General features: G+C 49.4%; 1 protein-coding gene and 1 long non-coding RNA gene across 2 annotated transcripts; one reads left to right on the top strand and one right to left on the bottom strand.

The window, feature by feature from the left end:
* Positions 1–15,079: 15,079 nt before the first annotated feature.
* Positions 15,080–17,598, bottom strand: LOC116796688. The gene is made up of 3 exons (XR_004360477.1): positions 17,212–17,598; positions 15,781–15,887; positions 15,080–15,561 (listed from the first exon to the last, which is right to left on the bottom strand). It is a non-coding gene; the product is annotated as an uncharacterized LOC116796688 (long non-coding RNA).
* Positions 17,599–17,627: 29 nt separating this feature from the next.
* Positions 17,628–21,246, top strand: LOC116796687. Its single transcript, XM_032707485.1, has 2 exons — positions 17,628–17,789; positions 20,720–21,246. Exons 1-2 carry the CDS (start codon positions 17,656–17,658, stop codon positions 21,189–21,191), a joined length of 606 nt encoding a protein of 201 aa, XP_032563376.1. The 5' UTR covers positions 17,628–17,655; the 3' UTR covers positions 21,192–21,246.
* The last annotated feature ends 368 nt before the right edge of the window (positions 21,247–21,614 follow it).

Raw genomic sequence — 21,614 nt, 5'->3', positions numbered from 1 at the left:
CAAGGTACAGTTATCTTGACATGGCAAGGCCATCTCCCTCGTTCCCCCACACCTTTTATTTATTTAATTTATTCACCTATTTATTCAGTTCTTGAGCCCGTTCCAGAAATATGCTGCTGATCTGAATTTCTCGTCTATGCTACGTGCAGGCTCTTTGCTTTTCTTTGACGAGGAGGCAGTCCCACAGGAGCTGCAAATAATCAACAATTGTCGTGGCTGCATCTCCAGACATAATTACAAACAATCTGGAGTAACCTGGAAACAAAGGAGTCCGTGTTACAGGAGACCTGCTCGGTCTGTTCCTCCTCACGGACCCTCCTGGGGGTGAAGGGAGGTGAAACTCCAGGGTTTGGGGTGAGGGAGGTTAGTGCAGTGCTCAGCCCATGTATGGATTTGGAGGATTCAGCAGGAAAAACATAAATAAAAGTATCCCTCTCTCACGTTTGGGTGTTTAAAGCCCTCTAAGGTGTTGCACAACCCCACTGACAACCCTGGCCGCTCCAGAGAGACAGGTACCCATCAGCTCCAGGAAATTAGGGGGCCCTGAGCGGCTCCAGGTACCTACAAACCAGCCCCCATATCCTTCTCCAGTGTGGTAAATACGCCCTCCAGGAGGAGAGAAGTGAGCTCTGATCCAGGTGTCCTGTCCGAGATGGGACAGGCAGGATTTTTTGGAGGTTCTGCCCATCCCCATCTTTGCAGCCACGTCCCGTTTGCCTGCGGGGAGCGGGTGCTGCTCCCCCTTCCTCGGCATCGCGCTGCTGCCAGAGGGGAGCGCCGAGGACAAGGGTGACCCGAGGGTGCCGCGGAGACCCTGGCTGAGTTTCAAAGGCAGAAGTTTGTGCAAAATGGCTTTGCTCTGAAGTCCTGCAGTCTCCTCCTCCTCGCCGGGAGGAAGGCAGCGCCGGTAGCTATAGCAACCAGACCTCCTTCGCTCCAGCCGCCAAACTTCACCCAGACCGGCTTCGGAGGAGAAATGAAGAGGGACGGGAGAATGCAAATGACCTGCAATCCCTCCAAGCCCTCCCGATCAATATTATCTTAATTTTAAACCACGGGAGTTAGGCGAGATGTGTGCGAGGATAAAGGGGCGAATCCCACGCTGCAGGGATGATGGAAAAAAAGGAAAAGGGAAGGCGCAAGACAGAAAAACAAGATGATGATCCATCTCGTTCACCCCCTTAGCCTCCAAGCGGGCTCAGAAGTGCCTGTGCTAGTGTCATCCGGAGGGTAACAGCTCTAATTAGTGATTTAAGTACCCTCCGAAACAGACTCTGCTCTCTCCCTACTCTTGGGAAACGGCTGTGCCACAGTTGTTGAGGCGAAGCACGTCCTTCTCTCGCTCTCCCCCTTCTCTGGCACAGCAGCACGACACAGCAGTGGGGTATCAGTCACCTCTGGAATGGTGCTGTGCCCTTTCTGTGCGTAGAGCAGAGCTTAGGGGGATCAGCAACAGCCAGTTGTGAACATCAGCCTTCGTGGCTGTCTCTGCCAGGGCAAAGCTCCTCATTCACCTGCCCCAGCAACAACCATTGCAGTCAAATCTGAGTCCAGCAAAACAGTGGACAGTTATGGGACAGGACATCCATGTTCCCTGTTTGATGGTCCCTGCACCTTCCCATCCCCTGCCCTGAGCAGCACTTGGGCTTTCCTGCTCCATCTCCATCCCTCTCCTCTGCACAAGATTCCTCGTGGCTGCCATTCCCACCTCTTTGTCTCTCTGAGAGCTGCTCAAACAACCCCACAGTGTCTTTTCACCCCTTTTTCCCAAACTGTGTGAATTCCCTTTACCTGCTTTACAGATGGGGAAATGTAGGCAGGGAGCAAAGGACCCGCTCAAAGTCATCCCTCCATCACCAGTGGTAGATGTAGGAATTGATCCCGGGACCCTGAATCTACCCCAGCTAGGCTGCACTGCTGGGATATTTATCCCATGAAACAATTCCTGTTTTCTATTTCAGATGACTTGTCAACCAAAACTAAAGGGAAAAAATAGAAACTTTTACTTCTGGAAGGAAAGTTATAATTTTCTTCGCACTGAACCCTCTGACTCAGTTCTCCAATGAATATCTCCAATCCGCTAAAAGTGCTTAAGTGTTGGTTTTAGAAAGTTCATCGTTGCTTTTTAGGAATAATCACTTTGTGGAGAAAGCTGTTTATACAGATAACCACCATCCTTCTCTTGGTTGAAGCAGCAGCTGTTGTGGGAGACAGCTGAAATGGCAAACACGCTCTCGCCCAATCCATCACCCAGACACGAGGAAGGAAGAGCTACTTAAGTTAAAGGACAATGTTTGCATAAGAGGAGCTAGGCCACAAATCAATTCCCACTGGAAATCGGGAGAAGGTTTGAACCAGGGTGGGGGGCTCCTGGAATGATCTTCTGATGGGAGCAGAGGATAAGAAATATCACCCTGCTCTGAGATGGAGCTGAAAGAGGTGAGGAGGCTCAGGCAGCAACACACACGATGGTGCTGACTTCGACTTGAGCGAAGCAGAAAGGTCTAATTTCATATTTCTGTTTCATGCCAGAGGTCTCTGGGCAGCCAGAGCTCTGCCTAATGATCCGTGCTGGATGGAAAGAAACTTAAAGAACATTTGCTATTGAATTTCCATAGTCTTCCCCATCCCATTTGCATTTAAAACTGGCTTTCAGCTGCTGCGCGTGGGACAAGACACATTTCTGCTCAATACCCGTCCAATTTTCCCTGTTGTGGATTCAGGCTGGTGGCACGGATGGCTGTCAATACAGATGGAGTTGCCTGAGAATCCAGAGTTTTCTGGCCCAGAGAAATCTTACCGGGAAATAGCTGCAGTGGTACTGAAAGCTCTGATTGAGCCAACACATGGCAGGGCGAATATGGGGTTTCTGATTACTGAGAAACAAAATTATGAGAATCTGGCGGGTTGAATCTTTTCGCTTTCAAAACCCCTCAATTTTTGGCCCCGCCATTAACAGTTATTCCCCGGAGAATTGATCGCAAGTAGCAAGAAACATTTTGCTTCAGCTATTTCAGGGCATTATTTTTCAACATTTGCAGTCACGTTATTAAAACGCTTCAATTTTTTAAGGAGAAATTGATTTACGTTTTAAAACAGCTGAAAAAGTCACTTTGAATTTAAAAAAAATAATAAAAATCCCATTTGAAAATGTCAGAGTGGCTGAAGAGGGAAAGCTATTACAGATGATGCTGAGACGGCTAAAGCCTCTTTCAGTTTAGTCTTTACTAAACTGATCAGCTGTGAGTTGGTGTCCGACACAATTAACACTGAGGAGTATCAGGCTGGGAAGGGACAGAGGAGTTTGGAGTGTGAGTAGCTAAGGCAGGTGTTTTCCAGCCAAGCTGTGCCAGCTCCATCCCTGGGCACAGACAGAACCACTGAACATGATTCTGGAGCCAACACAGCGATCTTTGAAGAGGTGCCGATGCAAAAATGCAGGAAAGGGCAGGTGCAACACCTGCCTCTGCGGAAGGGGAGGGAGGAGAATGAGTTTCCCTCAAATTTTTGGCAGCGCTCTGAGAGCAAACAAAGCCTGAGCGAGCACCTGGAAGAAGAGAGGAAAAGGAATAACAGCCAACACGAATTTTGTAAAGACCAAATTAGGTCAAACCAATCTAATTTCCTCCAGGTACAGGGTGGCAGGGCTGGTGCTGGGGGAAGATGCAGGAGATGTCATCTCTCTTTACTTCAGGAAGGCTTTTCAAGCTGTCCCCCATGACATTCTCATCAGCACGCTGGGAAACAGCTTTATATGGCAATTTGGCTGCACCTAGAAAGGGATTATCAATGGTTCCCTGTCAGACAGGAGGGATGTGTCTAACAGGAGTCTCTCTTGATCTGGTACGATTCAATATTTCAATTAACCTCCCAGATGATGGAAGAGGGGAGATGTTTATTAGATCTGCAGAGGGCTCGCCCCAGGAAAGGCTATTGACCCTTCGGAGGACATGAAACCAAAATCAGACCAGAGTTGAGACCCAGTGATGGGAAACTGGAGAAAGGGCCTGAGATATCCTGTAAAGCTGGTGAAATTCAGGGAGGACCAGAGCACAGCTCACACAAACACCAGATGGGCTACAATGGGCTGGGCAGCAGCTCAGCGGAAAAAGATCCAGGGCTGTATTTGATGAGAAGTGGAACAGACTGTGGCAATAAAAGGCAAAGGGTTGACTGCAGGGTTGCCTTAGAAATGGCTCAGAAAGAGCATTCTCCGGACAGGGAGTGAAATACAGAAGCCTTCTGGGGCTTTCTGTCCTGATTTCTGCTCAGTGGTTTGGGTCCAGCAATGGCAACTTCAGCTGCCACTGGGTTTGGTTTAAATACATGGGTATTTCCGTCAGGAAGTTTCCAATTCTCTTTCTTCTTTCTGCAGAGTAGGATTTCCATTCTGTGTCCAACGCTGCCTCCCTGGCTCTTTTGATCTTTCATGTGGAGCCAGGGATTAATATCATTTCAACACCATTTTCAGAAAAATCAGCAAATTGCATTTGCGTCTCACCGGAGGCTCCAGGCTCCAGAGCAACCTTCTCCTTCAGGGAGACACGGAGTGATGGGACCAGTCCAATGGGCTGAGACCAGAAACCTGCCAGGAGAAGGAAGATGCACAGTCTCTCAGCTCTCAGTGATGGCTCTATCCTTTAGCAGCTCTGCTGTAAACAGATGCCGAGCAATAGCTGTGCGTGCACAAAAAAAGGCTGGCGCTAATAGATTGTACTGCTTGTTGCTACTCTGCTAAGAATGTCCTGCTAATTTTTTGTTTTCACCAAATTTTCCACTTGAAATATGAGAGCGGAAATGAAGCCGTGAGCTGCATCAATAAGGAGAGGCAGAGCTGGGCTCGGACGGGAGCTCGGAGCCTGCTGGCTTTGCCTGCATGGGGCCCGCAGAGCCATAGCTCTGATTCCCACCCAGACCCTCATCCCAGGCTCTGACAACCGTGGAAAAGGGAGGATGGGGCTCAAAATCCTTGTAGGGCTTCTTCCTTGTGGCCTTGCAAATATTAAAAAAACCCCAACAAATAAACAGCAAAATAAGACTAACCAAAGCAATGCAGCCCAAGCCTGAGAAATAAGGAATGATGCTGCCAGTCTTGGGAGACAGGAAGCTTCTCTGGAGAGGGGAAGAAGGATGATAACACAGCAAACACTGCCATTTCTAGTGGTCTGGTGGCTGAGCTTCAAGGTCAAGCTGCCAAAGGCAATTTGTTTCAAGCAAAAGCCAAACTTTTTGTTATCCCAGCACACATTCCTCCAGCTGTATTTCACACAAAGCCGCTGTCCCTGTGCGGTCAGAACACAGGGAGGACCCCGACGGCAGAGCCACATCCAACTGTGCTGCCATTCAGCAGCACCCAGCAAGGAGATTTAAGAGCTATTGTGGAGAAATCCCTTAAATCCATCCATGTAGTGCAGGAACAAGAAAGGCAAATGGGTAACTGGGAAGCATTTGGACACTGGGAAGGAATACAGATCGGAAGGGCTGCTGGAGCTTTACTGTACAACTCTAGGCGTGTTGTTGCCAAAATCCCTGAATCCTGCCATTTTCAACTGGCTAAATTATCTAGGAAACAGCAGCAGGGGCAGCTCCCAGCTCCTGTGTTTAGGGGATGCTCGTGCCTGCCTGCCTGGAGCACATGGACTTGGCAGGGCAGAGGATCCAGCCAGCAAAGCACCCGGGGGGGACCTGCAACCCAGAGCTGTCACAGCTGGATTCCCTTCTTGGGAACCACCAAAAACTACCCAAGTCCCAAATGTGGGAAGTCATGGGCAGCTGGATGAGTGCACTCAGGGATCTGGGTGAGTGCCTACAGGGATCTGGGTGAGTGCACAGGGATCTGGGTGAGTGCACAGGGATTTGGGTGAGTGCCTACAGGGATCTAGGTGAGTGTGAACAGGGATCTGGATGAGTGCACAGGGATCTGGATGAGTGTGCACTCAGGGATCTGGGTGAGTGCACAGGGATCTGGGTGAGTGCACAGGGATCTGGATGAGTGTACACTCAGGGATCTGGATGAGTGTCAACAGGTATCTGGATGAGTGTGCACAGGGATCTGGGTGAGTGTGCACTCAGGGATCTGGGTGAGTGTGCACGAGCAGCTGCTGATGAAGAAGGAGTAAGTGAGAGGCAGAGCTTGGAAGTGTTTAAACATGCAAACACACAAACCCTCTCAACAATCAGCACGGATGGAAATATTGATGGTTGCATTAAAAGTAAATATATTTTTAATTAAATAATTTTCCCCTTCTCCATTCAAGGGGCGTGAAAGCACTCATAGAATTAAACTGCTGCTTGAATTTCTCTCTCTCTCCTGTGACACATGCCAAGACCAGGATTTCTCCCTCTGCCTTCCCACCATCGACATCACCCCACGGCACCATTGGCTTTTGGCTCTTTAACCCCTTCCTGGCATCCCAGGAAACATCAAGGTTGGAGCACAGCAGCCGATTTTCTCCCCACTTCTCCCTCCTCCTTTCCCTCAGTCCCCGCTCAGGCACGGCTCTGAAGGGCTCATTAATCAAAGGCAATTAATTCCCCATCGTGGGGGCAAATAACAGATACAGACGTTCAATAGCTGCCTTTTTCCATGCTTGAGTGTTTCTCTGATTCCTGCAAACTAAAATAAAAAGAAGGCAAAGCAAAAGAAACACCAAATGATTAAACGCTTCATTAACACCCTGCTAAGGCGGGGAGGCCAAGGCTGATTTATCTCTGTTGCCAAAGAGGCAAAAGAGTTCAGAGATGTCGAAGTGGTTGCCAAAAGTGGGGTGCAAACTGGGGTGGTGAGGACCCCTTGGCCTGGAAGGTCTAGTGAGCATCAGGCATCTACAAAATGGGATTGTTTCACCTCAAAATGGGTGGGGGAAAAAAAAAAATTCCCTTTTTCTTCTATCCTTCCTTGGCCCCCAGGCTTTGAGACAGGACACTGCTCTACCTGTCTCCATCTCATCCTAAAATGAGACCCCTGCTCTGCTCCCAGCACAAGGCCCTGGGCTCTGTGAGGAACATTCCACACCACACCACCAACCCACTGCCCTGGAAATACAAGTAATGAACAAGTTCCTGATGTGTGAAAGAAGCTATTGCTCCCTTTAATTCTGTTGATGAGGAGGCAAGAGATGACTAAGAGTTTTGAGACATAGAACTGCAGGTTCTCCCAACCCTGGTGTCCCAACCAATTACCTGGTGATGGCTGCCTGTAGAAAAATTAGGAGTGAGCTATTGTGTTATTTATTTAATCAGTGAACTTACAAAAAAACAGGGCCCACGATTCAAATGCTCAGTTGGTATCATTAATCACGGTTTGTAGCAGAAAATAATTTTATATTATTAAAGCAATTACCGTGTAATCATTTATGTTAGCAAAAATTCATTAATCTTTATTCATTATTCAATCAGATCGCATTATTTTAGCCTATTCCATCTATCTTGCCATTTTACAGGGATGCCAGAAGAGATGGGGAAAAAGTGACAAAAGGAACTTTTTATAATACTAAGCTATAAGGTTTGGCAGAAATTACTTCTAAATATAATTAAAGGCATCATATCTGCAGGAGGGACAGAACAAACACTGTCCTCTCCACAGCATTTATTTGCTGTTTCTCTACACCTCGAGCTGCAATTCCCACAGGGCTCAGCATTCACAACTTGGAGCAGGGTATTTTTTTTTTCTCCTCTCTTTTATTTAGTCACCTGTACAAACTGCCAGATTGTGTGTTCAGGGACCAGCAGCTCTCCCTGTGAGCCTGAGGGGGAGGAATATTCACCCAAAGCAGGAGAGCAAAGTGTGGTGCTCCCCATCAAACCTGACCCACAGCTGCTCTGCTTGTGGTTTGAAACCTTGGGGTTTGGGGTCCCACAGCCACAACTAAATCCCCCCCAAGAAAAATCAAAGCTGTGGAGGAAGATGAGCTCTGCCAATCTGGGTCAGGCTCTTATCTGCTGGCAAGCAAAAAGAAATTGGCCCGACTTTTTTTTTATCTTCTGAGATGAGTGAAACTGCAGCGCTCATTATTATCGTTATTTTCTTACTTTAATAGTCAAAGAGGTTACTGAAGATCTTTTGATTTTATATCCATGAATTTATCTTGATGGGTTTTTCCTCCATGGGAAAAAAAAAAAAAAAGGAGGACGAAAAAGCAAGTTTCTCCCAGGAGACGGCTGTTCCAGGCTCCTTAGCATGTCATTCATTTACAAACAGGGTGGCTAAGCCCTGTTTTGGTTGATGAACAGGTTTTCCACTAGTCCCTCTCCCCAGGGAAACACAAATTTGCCTTCAAAACATCACTGCAAAGTAGGACAGTGCTGTTAAAGCTATTTTGCTGCTAAGAGAGCCTGAGCAGTTTGCCCAAGGTAGCTGAGGGGGCGAGTGATGGATCCAGGAATAAGACCTGGGTGTCTAGTTTATCACTTCCTTGACATGCTCTGGAGTCAGTTTTTCCCTAAGATCAGGGGCAACTAAATGTCTCCTGGGCTCAGGGACCATGTCCAAGGTCACAGGGGTTTGGGCTCTGGCTGTCCCATGCAGAGCACCAGGTCAGTGCTTGAGCTCCTGTTCCCTTCCTCAGAGCTGCTTCACAAGGCAGGAGGACGCTGTGCAAGGCAGTGACATCTCTATGCAACTTCCCTGCAAAGTCTTTGTGCCATAATTCTCCATCATTCTTCTTTTACCCCTTTTCCCCCTGGCCATAGAATTGCAACTCCTGCTTCCACGTTACTCCGGGGCTGCATCACTGTGCTACAAAAGTGGCACAAGAGGAGGATCATCTGATCCCGGTGCTTGTGGTTTTGCCCAGCAGTGCCCAGGAAACTCAGCCAGCTCTCCCCAGCATGGGTTGGCACAGCACCACAGGGTCAGTAAGAATGATCAGCATGGAGGGACTGACTCGCATCAACCCCGAAAGCCACGATTTGGACTTGGGAGGCAGAAGCAGCAGCTCCGATGGATGCGAGAGGCAAATCAGCAAATAATCAAAAAAAAAAAAAAAAAGAGCAATATTGTTTTCCTTTGGAGATGTAACAGGTTGTCATGGGAAAGGCATGTGGGCTTCTTTGCGAAGGGAGCATCGCTGACGACCTTTGGATAGCGTTTGCTCGGAGCCAGCTGCTGCATTCAGCACATCCCTGGGCTTTGGGAATCCACAGCCTCGCGCTGCGGCTGCTCGGAGCGAGAGGCTGCTCAGCCCCGTCTTCCCTCTTGCTGCAAAACCTGCCAGACCTGCATCCCCACGCTTCTCCCAGAGCCAGGAGAAACCTCAAACACGCCATCCTGTTGTGTAATGTATCATTACAAGGAGTAATGGTTTTAAACTAAATAGGGAAGGTTGAGACTAGATATAAGACATTTTTTACAATGAGGGTGATTAAACACCGGGCACGGGTTGCCCAGAGAGGTGGCAGATGCTCCATCCCTGGAGACATTCGAGGCCAGGTTGGATGGGGCTCTGAGCAACCTGGTCTAGAAGAGGATGTAACTGCTCATTGCAGGACTCAATGACCTTTAAAGGTCCCTTCCAACCCAAACCATTCTGTGTCTCAGTGATCCTCGAGAGCTGGGCTAGAGCCTGGCGTCGCACAAAAGTTGCTGAGTCCCTGGAAAGATAATAAGCAGGAGGAATTTGCCCCAGATCAAGTCTGCAACAGTCCATGCCATGGTTCCTAAGGCCGTAACTGAGCTGGAGCACCACACCACACACTGTGTCACAGCACTGAGGCTGCACTTGGCTTGGTGGCTAAAGCAGAGGATCAACAGCCCCTGTTTCTTTCCCAGTTTTGGCAATGATCCACCCAATAATTTCAGGGCTTCAGCTACTTATTCCTTCATTTCTTGGGAAAACTGCAGGAGATAAAGGCTTACACCCAGCCTCCACCAGAGCCTGGAGATATGGAGGTGGGATGTACAGTCTAGACAGGGCAGCCAAAGGTTAGTCTGCTGGGGACATGTGGGACAGGCCACACAAATTAGCTGTAGGTGGCAACTGAACCCAGGCAAAGCAATGCCCAGAAATCCCAGAAACCAAAGTCAGCTGGGGCAGGAGGACACGAAGCTGTAACGTACAGGGAAACCAGCCCATTCTCAAACAGTGCTGTATGTCTGTCTGCAGAAAAGCAGATACCTCCTGCATATTTTCCTAGAAATGGAGCCATCTCTGGGACGTGCTCCCAGGGCACCTCGGGAGGGAACACGGACTCTGGCAGCCATCAGGAGTGGATGTTGCTCAGCATGGAGCTGAGCTGGGTTTTGAGGCTGAGGCAGGAGGTCTGACTGCAATCACATCTCCCACCCATTTTTTGCAGGCTTGTGCATCTGTGGTATGCGCTGGAAGCAGTTAAAGAGATTTTGATAGCATTGCTGGGAGAAAATGAACCTGTTAATGCTGCTATTTGCTGCAAAAAGGATTCACGCCCAGAACACTTTCTCACAGCAATGATCATTTTTAGCTGTGAGAATGAATTAGCCCTTCCACTGAAAAGCTATTTGCATGGGAAAGAGGTCAGCAAGGAGCAGCAAAGCGATTATTTGGGGGGTACGGCCCTGTCCCAGCCTGGAGGAGATGTGGGTTTAATTCTCATTTTTAACTCTGAATTTCCAGCCACCCTCTGCACCCTCGAAATCTGTTTATGCAAGGGCATCACAAGGGCTTTAAACATACCTGCAGATAACCTGCTGCTCCCGTCCTGCTAATAAAAGCTCTGGGTTTATTTTGCAGGACTGGTTCATTTAATCATCTTCAGATTGCCAAGTTTGCTTACAGCAATTTAATGACAAAAAGCGTGAGATCAATGTGAGTAACACCAGGCAGCTGCTCCCCAGCAGCCCCTTGGCTCATCCCAGCCAGCCCTGCACACAGCTCTGCTCCGCAGGGCGATCCACCTGGATCCAAGGAAGGGCTACACACTCTGCTTGACTCCTCTGGTGGGAGTTAATTGCAGGCAACATTTCAGTAGGAAAGAGGCCAAAATGCTAATTATCCCTCTGACCCTTGTTCTGAGCACACCACCTGCCTCAGCAGGGCGCTGGGAGAGGGGCTGGTTTGGTCTCCAGGGATGGGATGTGCCTGAAAAAGGCATTTATCACATTTTGGCCCCACCGATGCTCACACAGATGCTGGCGCTTCCTCCACTCCTCCAACCCTCCCATGCCCAGGCTGGGCTCCCATGCACATGGCTGTTCATCACAGCTCTTCACCCAAGGCAAGGAGACCTTCATAAGGCAGGAGCTCCCAATGGGACAAGAGTCCAGAACAGATATTGCCCAAATCCTGACCAAGCACCGGGAGCAGCATCCAAGGCCGGCTCCTCCAGGCCGAGCATAATGAAATGCAGATCTTCACCGACTCTTCATCTGGCTCTGGTACTCCCCTGTTGGGTGGTAAACAAACTTTTCTCAAGCACACCATTTATTTCCTCCTCCCGACTTCCTGCGTCACTAATTATCCGAAGGAGATTGATAAACCCGCCAGTTGCCGCGCTGGTTACAGGTCACTTAGCATCGTAATAAGGAGTGCAGGAATCGATAGCCATAAATAGCAGCTGGGAATCAAATTCCCTGAACAGTACTTTAAGGGAGGAGAAGGTTTAATTATGCCATTGTCTGGCTTACTTTGCCCTGGAGGAGCAGGATGGAGCTGAGGGGAGGTGGTGCTTCCAGAATTCAGCCGGTCCTTTATATCTTGGCCAAGGTTGGAGAAGCTCGTAGGTAAGAGGGGATGTTGAGGACTCTGAGAGTCTTCCACAGGCAGCACAGCTTCACACCACACTTTGCTGCAGGCAGGATTTTAACACTGCCTGTGCAATCCAGAGCGAGAGCTCTGTGTGATTAAAAACCAGGCTGGTGGAAGCCAAGAAGGAACAGGTGGAAGGTACACAAAGCAGTAAATTGACATTTTTTTCCAAAGCAAACAAGGGTTGAGACTTGGGACTGACTCAGCCATGCACTGAGCTCTGGGATTGTCCCCCTGAGGATGGTCCACAGGTTTTAGATGCAGAAAGAGGGAGGCTGTTTGCTGTCACAGGGGTTTGGGATGATGGAGTTGGAGGCAAACGCATGAGCAGCTCCCATCACTCAGATGTGCAGTTCCAGCAGGAGTGGGAATGACTGCTGGAGAGGCTGAACAGGGGAAATGGCTGTGTTAGTTTTTATTACTGCTAGTGATAAACTATAATTTGCATGTTTAGCAAATCTTGCATGCTTTTGCAAGCTTGCAAAGTGCAAGGCTTTGCTATATCCACGTAAGTGATGGCCTTTTGGGAAGAGGCACATTGGTCAAACACTTGTACTTGGCTCCAAAGCTGGGGCAAGCATGTGAAAACTTCCACAGGGATCAGTCTTTTCTGGGTATAAAAATTTGTGTCTTCAACCATCTCAAAAGTGGTTGTTTTTCCTGGTGGAATAAGGTCTGGAGATGCTGTCTGGCTCCAGCTCACATGGGAATTCCTAAGGAGGGGTAGGAAATTCTCCCTGGTCCTCTAACCCAGCTGCCCCTCTCAGCTGCTGTCCCGTGTTTCCAGAGGAGCCAAGTACTGCAGGACTGTGGTGTGCCAGGTCTCCCTCACCCTCTCTGCTCTGGGAAGGCTGGTGGACGCTCCAAGCAGAGCACAGCTGCCAGGCTGGAACAGGAAACCAGCCAGTCAGTTCCCCACCACACTCTCCCAACCATCAGGGCTCCAGCTGGAGCATGGAAGAGTTTCAACCCAGGAAAGGATATTGGAGAAAAGGCCAAGGAGGATTGGCAGCCTTCGCGTTTCTGAGATAGGCCTTTCCCTCCGACAGCTGCTCCCACACCTGGACACAACCTGGGCTTGGACAGCCCTGTCTGAGTCCTCTGATCGTCTCAGTCTCCCCTTGCTGCCGTCACCCCAGGTTCCCAAAGCCCTTTGTTACCCCTGGAATTGCCCTGGCACTGCACCCATCTGTGTGTCTCCCCTGCAGCACCCGCTCTGCTCTCAGAACTCTCCTGCAGAGCCCCATCGTACTTCTCCAGCTATCAGGGTATAAATATGGTGTGAGATAAATATTGTCACGGTACATTACCCTGGTCCTTCCTCACCAACACACACTGCAGACAGAGTTATGCATCTATTTATGTGTGTATATATATCTAATTATACTATACAAACTGTATATCCAACTGTCTATTGTGTATATTTAATATAAATGCCAGCTAATTGCCCTCAGTAAATATATATGGGGATTAACTGTATTGACATTAAGTTTACTGGTAATCTCCTTGAAAATAAACACACAAAATAAAACAAACACATAAAAATAAAAGTAGAGGACATCACAGTTTTTATGTGTGGCTCCTTCCACCGCACGCAAGGCTGGCGCTTCGCCAAGGCAGAGAGCGCCGAGGTCTCCGATACCTTTTCCAAAGGGCTCCCCCAGGGAGCTGTTGGCTCACGCTGGAGGTGTTTGCAGCCGCGGGAGCCCGCGGAGCTCCCGTTTGATTCCCGCGTGCGCGGGAGGAAGGGCTGGGTTGGCCCGTGGTGTGTTGGCCGACAGCTGGGCCGGCAGATTGGCGATGGGCTCCGGTGCCTTCCAGCCCGAGGTCGGTGCCTCGGATACGGCCCCGCTCGGCGCTGACGGGCAGTCATTAGGGCCGAGCAGATGTCTGATTGCATGTGTGAATGGGCTGGGGGTGCTCGGGCAGGTGGCCGTGGTGCAGATCAGACCCTGTTAACCCCCTCAGCCGAGCGGGCACAGGCAGCCCCCGGCCCCGCACTGAGCCCGCAGCGGGGACAGCAGGGGGGTCTCTCCTGCCATCAATAAAATCCTCTCCACAGGACAGACCACTCAGCTCCCACATCTTTTTCCACCCCAGAAAGAGGTGACACTTGGCAGCTTTGTTTTTGGTGGCGTATCGTGCGCTCAGGGTGCACAGGGATCGGGCCAGGTCAGCACTAGGACATGTGCTTGGGGCAGAGCTGGCACAGGCTGCTGTGGGACAGGGATGGTTTTTCGACTCCATTGTCAGAGGTTTCAAAGAAGAGGGTAGACAACTCCTGCTGGAGTTGGCTCTTGCCAAAATGGTCCCATACAGCACATTATATCACAGGCACAGTGTGCAGGAGGAGTTACACAGGGCCCAAAGCAGTGGACTATGTGGAGAGTTCCCCATCTAATGCCTCACATCTTCCCCTGCTCCGTTTTGGCCTTAGCAGAACCCCCTGACAATGCTAAAGCTGCTGTTTAACATTTTGCCACATTATCTGTCTGTGCAGCCCTCCCAGCTGCTGTGCTGCTAATTATTTGGTTGTGATAATTTCTGTCCTGCTCCTTCATGCTGGCAGTGAATGTGCAGCCACTTGGGAACGAGGGACTCCATGGAGATTTCAGCCTGGATCCAGAAGGGATCCAGCCTTTGACCCCTGCAATAAATCCTCAGTTCTTGTGGTTTGGTTTTTTTTACCACCAAGATGACTGTTCCTTCCTATCCACCTTCCTCAGATCATTAATTTATTTAATCCCACACCTCACTGGTTTGCAGGGCTCTGTTTTCCCGGGAGGGCTTGGGAGGGAGATCCTGTTCCAAGGCCTGTCCAATGTGCTCTGCAGAGCTGCCCCACTGCAAGGGGAGAAATCACCCAGCCAGTGCTCTCCATCCCTCCTCTCACCCTTTTTACCTTGTCCTCTGGCCTAGACACAAATCAAGGGAAGCTGGGCATCCTGCAGCCAGTTGTGTTTCCTTTCTTTTCTCCCTCTTCACCACTTCGCCCTGCCAGGTGCCTCCTTTCTCTCTGCAAAGCCCTCAGGGAAAGGCTGTCTTGACTATTTTGAGCCCATATGTTAAATTGATGTTCTTGCTGCTCTCCTGGATCCTGGGTTAATTGACAGGAGCAAAAGGCAGAGGGAAGAGGCGCTTCTCCAAACATGCACACATGGGTGCACACAGCAGCCTTGCCTGGCAGCAGGACAGACAGCTGCTGGATCTCTCCACTTGCTCTAAATTTCAGAAATCACAGAATATTCTGAGCTGGAAGGGACCCACAAGGATCATCAAGTCCAACTCTGCAGTGAATGGCCCACGCAGGGATCAAACTCAAGCACCATGCTCTAATCAGCTGAGCTTAAGCTCAGGGTCATTGGACTTGGAGATCTGTCTGTGGAAGTGAAGGAGGAGTGAGATGGCAGAAGTGATGACTCAGAGGTGTCACCTGGTCCTGGTGTCTGGAGGGGCCAGGGTTTGATGCTATGAGAACATCTCGGTCACCCACTCAGTTCCCACAGCACCACCTCTCCTGGATGCCTGTGGTTATCCTGTGATGGACCCAAACTCATTCTTCTTGGAGAAATGCAGCAGCAGATTTGGAGCTGTCTTCCCCCATTTCACAACCTCTGCCCAAAGGGAAGGTGTCCTGGGCTGTTCCCAGCCCTGTGCCTTGCCCATGCAGCCTCTGGTTTCCAGCTATGGGAACAGGCTGATGCTCCTGTCCTTAATGCCCTCCTTATCCTTACTGCCCTCCTGTTACAGCCTCTGTGAATCAATCACCAACACGCATTCCCAGAAGAAAATCCATGTGCTCCATATGGTACTGCCTCCTTCTGGCTTCCAAAGCGAGCTGCAATAAAATGCATCCGTCCTTCACAGAAGCTTTCTCTCCCTTTGGACAAGAGCAACTTGTTTGGCAGTGAGAAGAGCCCCACCACCCCTCGGATCTCTTAATTTGACGGGTCTGGGAGCCAGCAGATGAATATCTTAAATAACTAATGGTGACTCAGAGGAGCGTTAAACAAAGATAACATTGTCACTTCCTCTCTGCTCCTCTTTTGTTTCTTACTCTTCAGCTTTCCTGCCGGTTTATTATCTCTTCAGTTTTCCTTCTGATGATCTTGTTACTATGACAGGTTGTGTATTATCTTTGGCAGCCTCTTGCAAACGTGTGACCTGTTGCATCAATGCACGGCAGGAATAAACAAGAGGAATGCACACAGAGGAATGCCAGCACTCTCGGGAGGACTGGGAGTGCAACAGGAGGGCTCTGTTTGCCAGCTCGGGGGGTTTGGTGGGTGAGGGGGGTGTGGTGTGGTGAGTTCCAGGTGGGAGACACTCTTTCCACTAACCCCTTTCCATTTTGGAGATTCTGAAACTGAGCCAGAATCTGGGCTGCCTGTTCCACGAATCCACTGTGCATTGCTAAACACTTCCTAAGGCTCTGTCCCACAGCAGCCCTGTTTTTCAGGGACCGGGGTGATCTGTGCTGCACCACATGAGATCTGCAGATAAAGGCAACCTTGAGAAGCCCTGGGATGAGCTGATAATACCAGCCAACACCACTGGCACCACCAGAAGTGCTCACATTCAGAGGATCGCTTGCTCATTTATTTCAAGGACGTGCTGATTGCCAGGTTACCACTTCACACTGTTATTTGGGTGTATCCAGTGCCTGTTAGTCACTGCTGGAGATCTCCAACAACCACCCTCCAAGCACTGCACAAAGCCAAAACCCAGCAGGGCCATCCCAGCCTCCTCCTCAATAAAATACATGTCACAATGGGGATCATCCGCTGCAGGAATGAACCACCTCCCTCAGATTCCAGGCTCATGGTTCCCGAGGACCAGAACTATCCAGTTCTGCCCATGTGATTGGCAATTCTTGGTATTGCAGAAACATCTTCAAAGCTGAGAAATGTCTGGATAAAAGGCTCTGGTCTGGTCTCTCGTTTTTTGTATGGAAGTAGAAGGCCTTAGGGAAGGAGGAAATCTCATTAGGAATTAACTCGGGATCAAATACGACCTCCCAAGTGATTCTGAAAGGCCAGGTCAGTTTAAGGGAAAACTGCTTGATGAACAGAGCCACCTCAGACTTCTTTGAAGAAAAGTACTGCATGAAATTTTGATATTACTAAGTATTTAATAGATCTAATTTACAAAGCACTGTTGCTCCCAATTCCCAGAGTGCTGAAAATCCTGCAACCTATTTCTTTACAAGTATGACTTCAATTCATTCATGGCTTTTAATGCAGCAAGCTGTTCAACAGCTGCAAAAAATGTTTTAGGACAGGGAGTCTGAGCCCTTGTGAAGTGCACCAGGCTCTGCTGTACCTTCAGCAAGCCAGGAGAGTTCTGTAGCTCTGTTATGACATGAGGTACCAGGGTTTTCACACTCAGCCTGGAAGCAGCATTAGCACAACGTGTGAAGTCATCATAGGGATCTTTGCTCACTTGAGAGTTACCCCAGGACAAGCAACCTCCGCTCAGGGGAACTCACAGATAAAGAGAGCTGCCAAAATGCCCCCAAATCCCACATTTACAGGAATCTCACAGCCGCGTGTGAGCAGGTGTAGCATGTCACAAGCATTCAGGTGTCCCTTTGGGTGATGGCTGCCATGTGACAGAGGGAACCGTGACAGTGTTGGTGTGAGCAGGGCTGGATCCACCCTGTGACCTCAACGCAGGAGTCCTCAAGCATCCCATGAGACAAGTGCTCTCCAAGGGACCTGTGACTCCCATGCCTTAATTAGAGGACAGTGACACCTCCAGCCAGGTGGTGAGTAGTCCTGTGGTTTATATGGTCCTCAGACCCCTCCCATTCTGGTCATGCACACCCTCTCCACAGAGATAAAGGCACGCTGCACTCGCACTGGTGCCACACAAGGTCACGTCTTGGTCCTTTGTGATGTGGAGCCCAGAATTCCGCTGGCGTGACAACGGAATGTTGCAACAGCAACACACAACCTCTGCCAGAATCCCCCAAAGCCAGGGTGGATACCATCCAGCTCCTTGTGGAAGTGTTCTGAAGACATTAATTGTCTGTCAGGACCAAACAGAAAAGTATCCAGGATTTCGGTGAGTCCTGTAAGAACATCAGGGTTTTTTAATAAATATTTGAGTGGCTTTTCCACTTCTGCTGGGTCCAGGGAGGCCAATGCTAAGAGAAGATTCTGTAAAGCCAGAGGTCCTTGGGAGTGGGAGCAGTGAGAGAGCTGACTAATGCAAGTCAGCTGCCATCCACCCATCGCAGCTCCCCTGTGCACACATTCCTTGCTGATAGAGTTTTCCAGGCTGCTGCTTGGTCAGAACCACTCTCACTGAAGCTTTTCTTACAGAATCTTGGATTCAGAAGACCTCAGGTTTGTTTCCATGCTGGTGAGCACTGGCAATAACTCCAGGCATGCACGGTGCTGTCCCTGCACACTCTGCTGCAAAGCTCAGCAGCAAAGGGAGGGCACACACCCTTCTCCTGCTCCAAACTGCTGCTCAATGGGTCAGCCAGAGCCCTCCATCACAGCACAAGCCTCATGCCCTGTTCTCCACCTGGAGATTTGTTTAAAAGCCAGATGTTTGCTCAGTGAACTCAACTGGAAATAACTTGCCTTTGACAAATCTCTTACCAGTGAAGGCTGCAAGCACCCACAAATAGTTTACACAAGTGCCTTGGTCAAAGACACACAGTTTCAGAAGCTTTCTCAAACCAGAGTCTCTGAACATTGTGTGACAGAGCCCATTTAAAGAAGGCAATAAGTATGTTTAACAAAAAGAGCATGACTCCCCCCAAAAAACAACTAAGAAACCCCCAAATCAAAATCCAAAAAACCCAAGGAGTTTCCCTTTCATACCAAACGCTTATGAGGAATTAGAAAAAATTATTTATGTGCATGCTGGAACACAAATAAGAAGATAAAAGTGAAACGTCTGCTTTTGCCACTTGGATTTCATTTTGACCAAAGAATAACCTCTTTTTTCATGGTTAATACTGCTGGTCCCCCCGTTCCTGTAAGCTGGGGAAAGGGAAAATATAGAAGAAACATGGTGGTGGTGGGGGAATCACTGCTTGCTTTACTTTTGTGGCTGTACTGGGCTTGCTTTTCTTTTGGAGGTTGAAGCAAACACCATATTAAGTGAAATAATGGGATAACAATGGTGAGAAAACAGTAAGAAAGTCAGGACACTTTCCCCAGGACTTGCTGCTTCTCTGCTTGCAAGGCTGAAGCTGTGGAGGCACATCCCAAGGCAAACTAATTTGTATTTCTTACCCCAAAAGGCAGTGCAGGAGCAGGGATGAAGTATCTCCATCCGTTAAGCTACTCCTAGGGTTTGCCACCGGAACAGGACACACTGTTGATCAGCTCCAGGGGGGCAAAAAGGACTTCTGGGAGCAAGTTCTGATCCTCTCTAGGAGGCAAGGCCAAAACATTGCCAAACTAAGCTGGTTGGAATGGTCCCTGCCTCTGTGATTAAGGGGATTCATAAATATTCAATGTTTCTTGGCAGCTGGGAGTGCTTCACTTGTTCCAAGTATCTCAAGGGGGATGGGAAAGGCAGAATGAGCCTTAGTATTTCTGACATCCCGCAGAGACAATGAACCGGGGAAGGAGAGTGCTCGTCGTCTTGCAGCGAAACATTTCACGTGGGGTGATTTTAATAATTCAGCCCTCAACTGGTCTGTTTAAATGTTTGATGCCTGTGAGTTGAGCTTTAAGATCCAGCCTCCTCCGGATCTGAGGGGCTGGGCTCCAGGTGGGTGCCATGTGCCTTCCCCAGTGGTGGATTAAACGTGTTCCCATGGCACGGCCCGAGTCTGAGAGCGGAGATCTCTTCCTCCACTGCATGAAATTCCAGTGCTCTCACACCAGGGGGGGAAACATCAGCTACCCCATTCTGGTTTGTGTTTGGAAGAGAAGAAAAATGTAGTAATGAGGAATAAAGATAAAAATGCTTGATTACATTCTGCTCATATTAGAGACAGCAGAGCACTTGGACCACAGAGGAAGGTGCTTTTTCTGGATTTCTGGACAAGCCCCAGGATATTAAGACCTCCTGCTCCCACACAGTGGAGTTGCTATGCTTGTATCTCCTCTGACTGACCAGATTTTGGCCATTCTCAGAGATAGGACACTGTGCCAAACATATTCTGAGTTTGCCCAGGTTGGAAGATGCCAACATTCAAGGAACCACATCATTTCTGCTCTCCCAGCTGCTGGCATGTTGCCACATTCAGAAACTCTCTGTCCCACAGCTAGAGTTTGCCATCAGCTTTGTTCATGAGAGACCCTTCACTTCCATGTGAGATCCTGATCTTGCAAGCCCTTATCCTAAATTATCCATGAAATGTGTGAGCATGAGTTATGCATGAGATGAATTATCCATGAACAGCGTTGGTCGCCTTCTCTCTTTGTCAGCTCTGTAGGTTCCAGCCAGGTATCAAAGCATGGAGTAGGCTGGGCTTTTCCCCCCCCCCAAAAATCTGAATTTTATACAGCAGTGTACAAAACCTGGGAAAGAGCTTAAATATTCAGTGGGTCGTGGTGGCAGAACACAGAAGGCTGTCTGAGAGTGCACAGGGTCAGCCTTTCCCCAAAGATGCAGTTTCAGATCCTAAATCCAGTCAGCGGTTATTCATTCCTGTAAAGAGCTCCAAGAATGATGGAGACAACTTGTCTGTCTCTGACAACACACTCCCACACCCAGGCTGGTGGTGACTGTAGTCATCTATGAACTGGAGCTTGGGATTCAAGGCCCTTCTCCGCAACAAACACAGCAAAGTCTTAATTTTGGTGGATATCTACTGATTTTGATGTGAAAGTCTACAATGGAGTTGTGTTACTGATCTTGAGGTTACTTGTCAAAGTTGGTCAGTTTAGAGAAGGGAGAGGGAAGAGAGGATTCTGGAAATCTGATATTTGGGGGGGAGGGATATTCTGTGGAGGTTTTTGAGGACTCCTGACCAGCTCTATCACCTACCACCTTGCTAACAGTGTGTTTTATCCCCACACAAGGCCAGCAACAATGTCGGCACCAGCTCTCCAATGTGAAGCCAGGAGCCCCTCCTCATCACCGGAATGCACACCCTACCACACCTCCAGGGACATCAGATACATCTTCCTCAAAAGCTGCAGGAACATCCCTGCATTCCGCACCCTGGACGGTGCAGGCGCCAGCAACGTCTACCAAGGACCCACGTCCTGCCACCCCACGTTACAGCACGACCTCAGCACGGATGAAGACTCCTATTCCTCTCTTCCTCAGTACCTCCCCACCTTTGTCACCTTCTCCATGCGCCTGGAGAAGGAAGCCACGGATTTGAGATGCTCCCCTGGCTCCAAGAAAAGGCTGCCGGTGTTCCGCCAGCTGTGCGGAGAGGCCGTGGAGGAGCTGGAGGAGCTGCCCGGTGCCAAAGCACCCAGGGAGAACATGAAAGGCTGGAGGCTCACACAGGCAGCTGGGTGCTCCACCTGCAGCAAGGCATGAACTGACTCTGAGATACTGTCTGGAAAAATACAACATTAATGGTGTCCTTACATTACCAGGGGGTCAGTGGAGACGTGGTGTGAGCTCGGCTTCACTGACAGCCAAGGGCTGGGAAAATGGGATGGAAAGGGACAATATTGTCTACCTGGGATATTCCTTCCACTCTTCTGGGTGCCATGGGAGACTGCCAGCCAAACTCACTGGCAGCTTGTACCAGGGTGGCCATCCAACCCCATGTCTTTCACTGAGTCCCTCCAGCATGCTGGAAATAAAGGAAAACTTCCTTCTCCACATCCCAAAACCCAGCAACACCTCCTGGGCTGACACCCACAGCCCATTCACCGAGCATCCCCTCCAGCTGCTGAGCTGGAGGAAAATGTGTTGACTAAAGCACTGAGTACAGGCTGTGACAGAGCAAGTACC

Source organism: Chiroxiphia lanceolata, chromosome 20, assembly GCF_009829145.1.
Source record: "Chiroxiphia lanceolata isolate bChiLan1 chromosome 20, bChiLan1.pri, whole genome shotgun sequence".
In the NCBI taxonomy this organism is placed as follows: domain Eukaryota; kingdom Metazoa; phylum Chordata; class Aves; order Passeriformes; family Pipridae; genus Chiroxiphia; species Chiroxiphia lanceolata.
The sequence above is the reverse complement of the archived record's forward strand: the minus strand, read 5'-3'. Positions and strand labels throughout refer to the sequence as shown.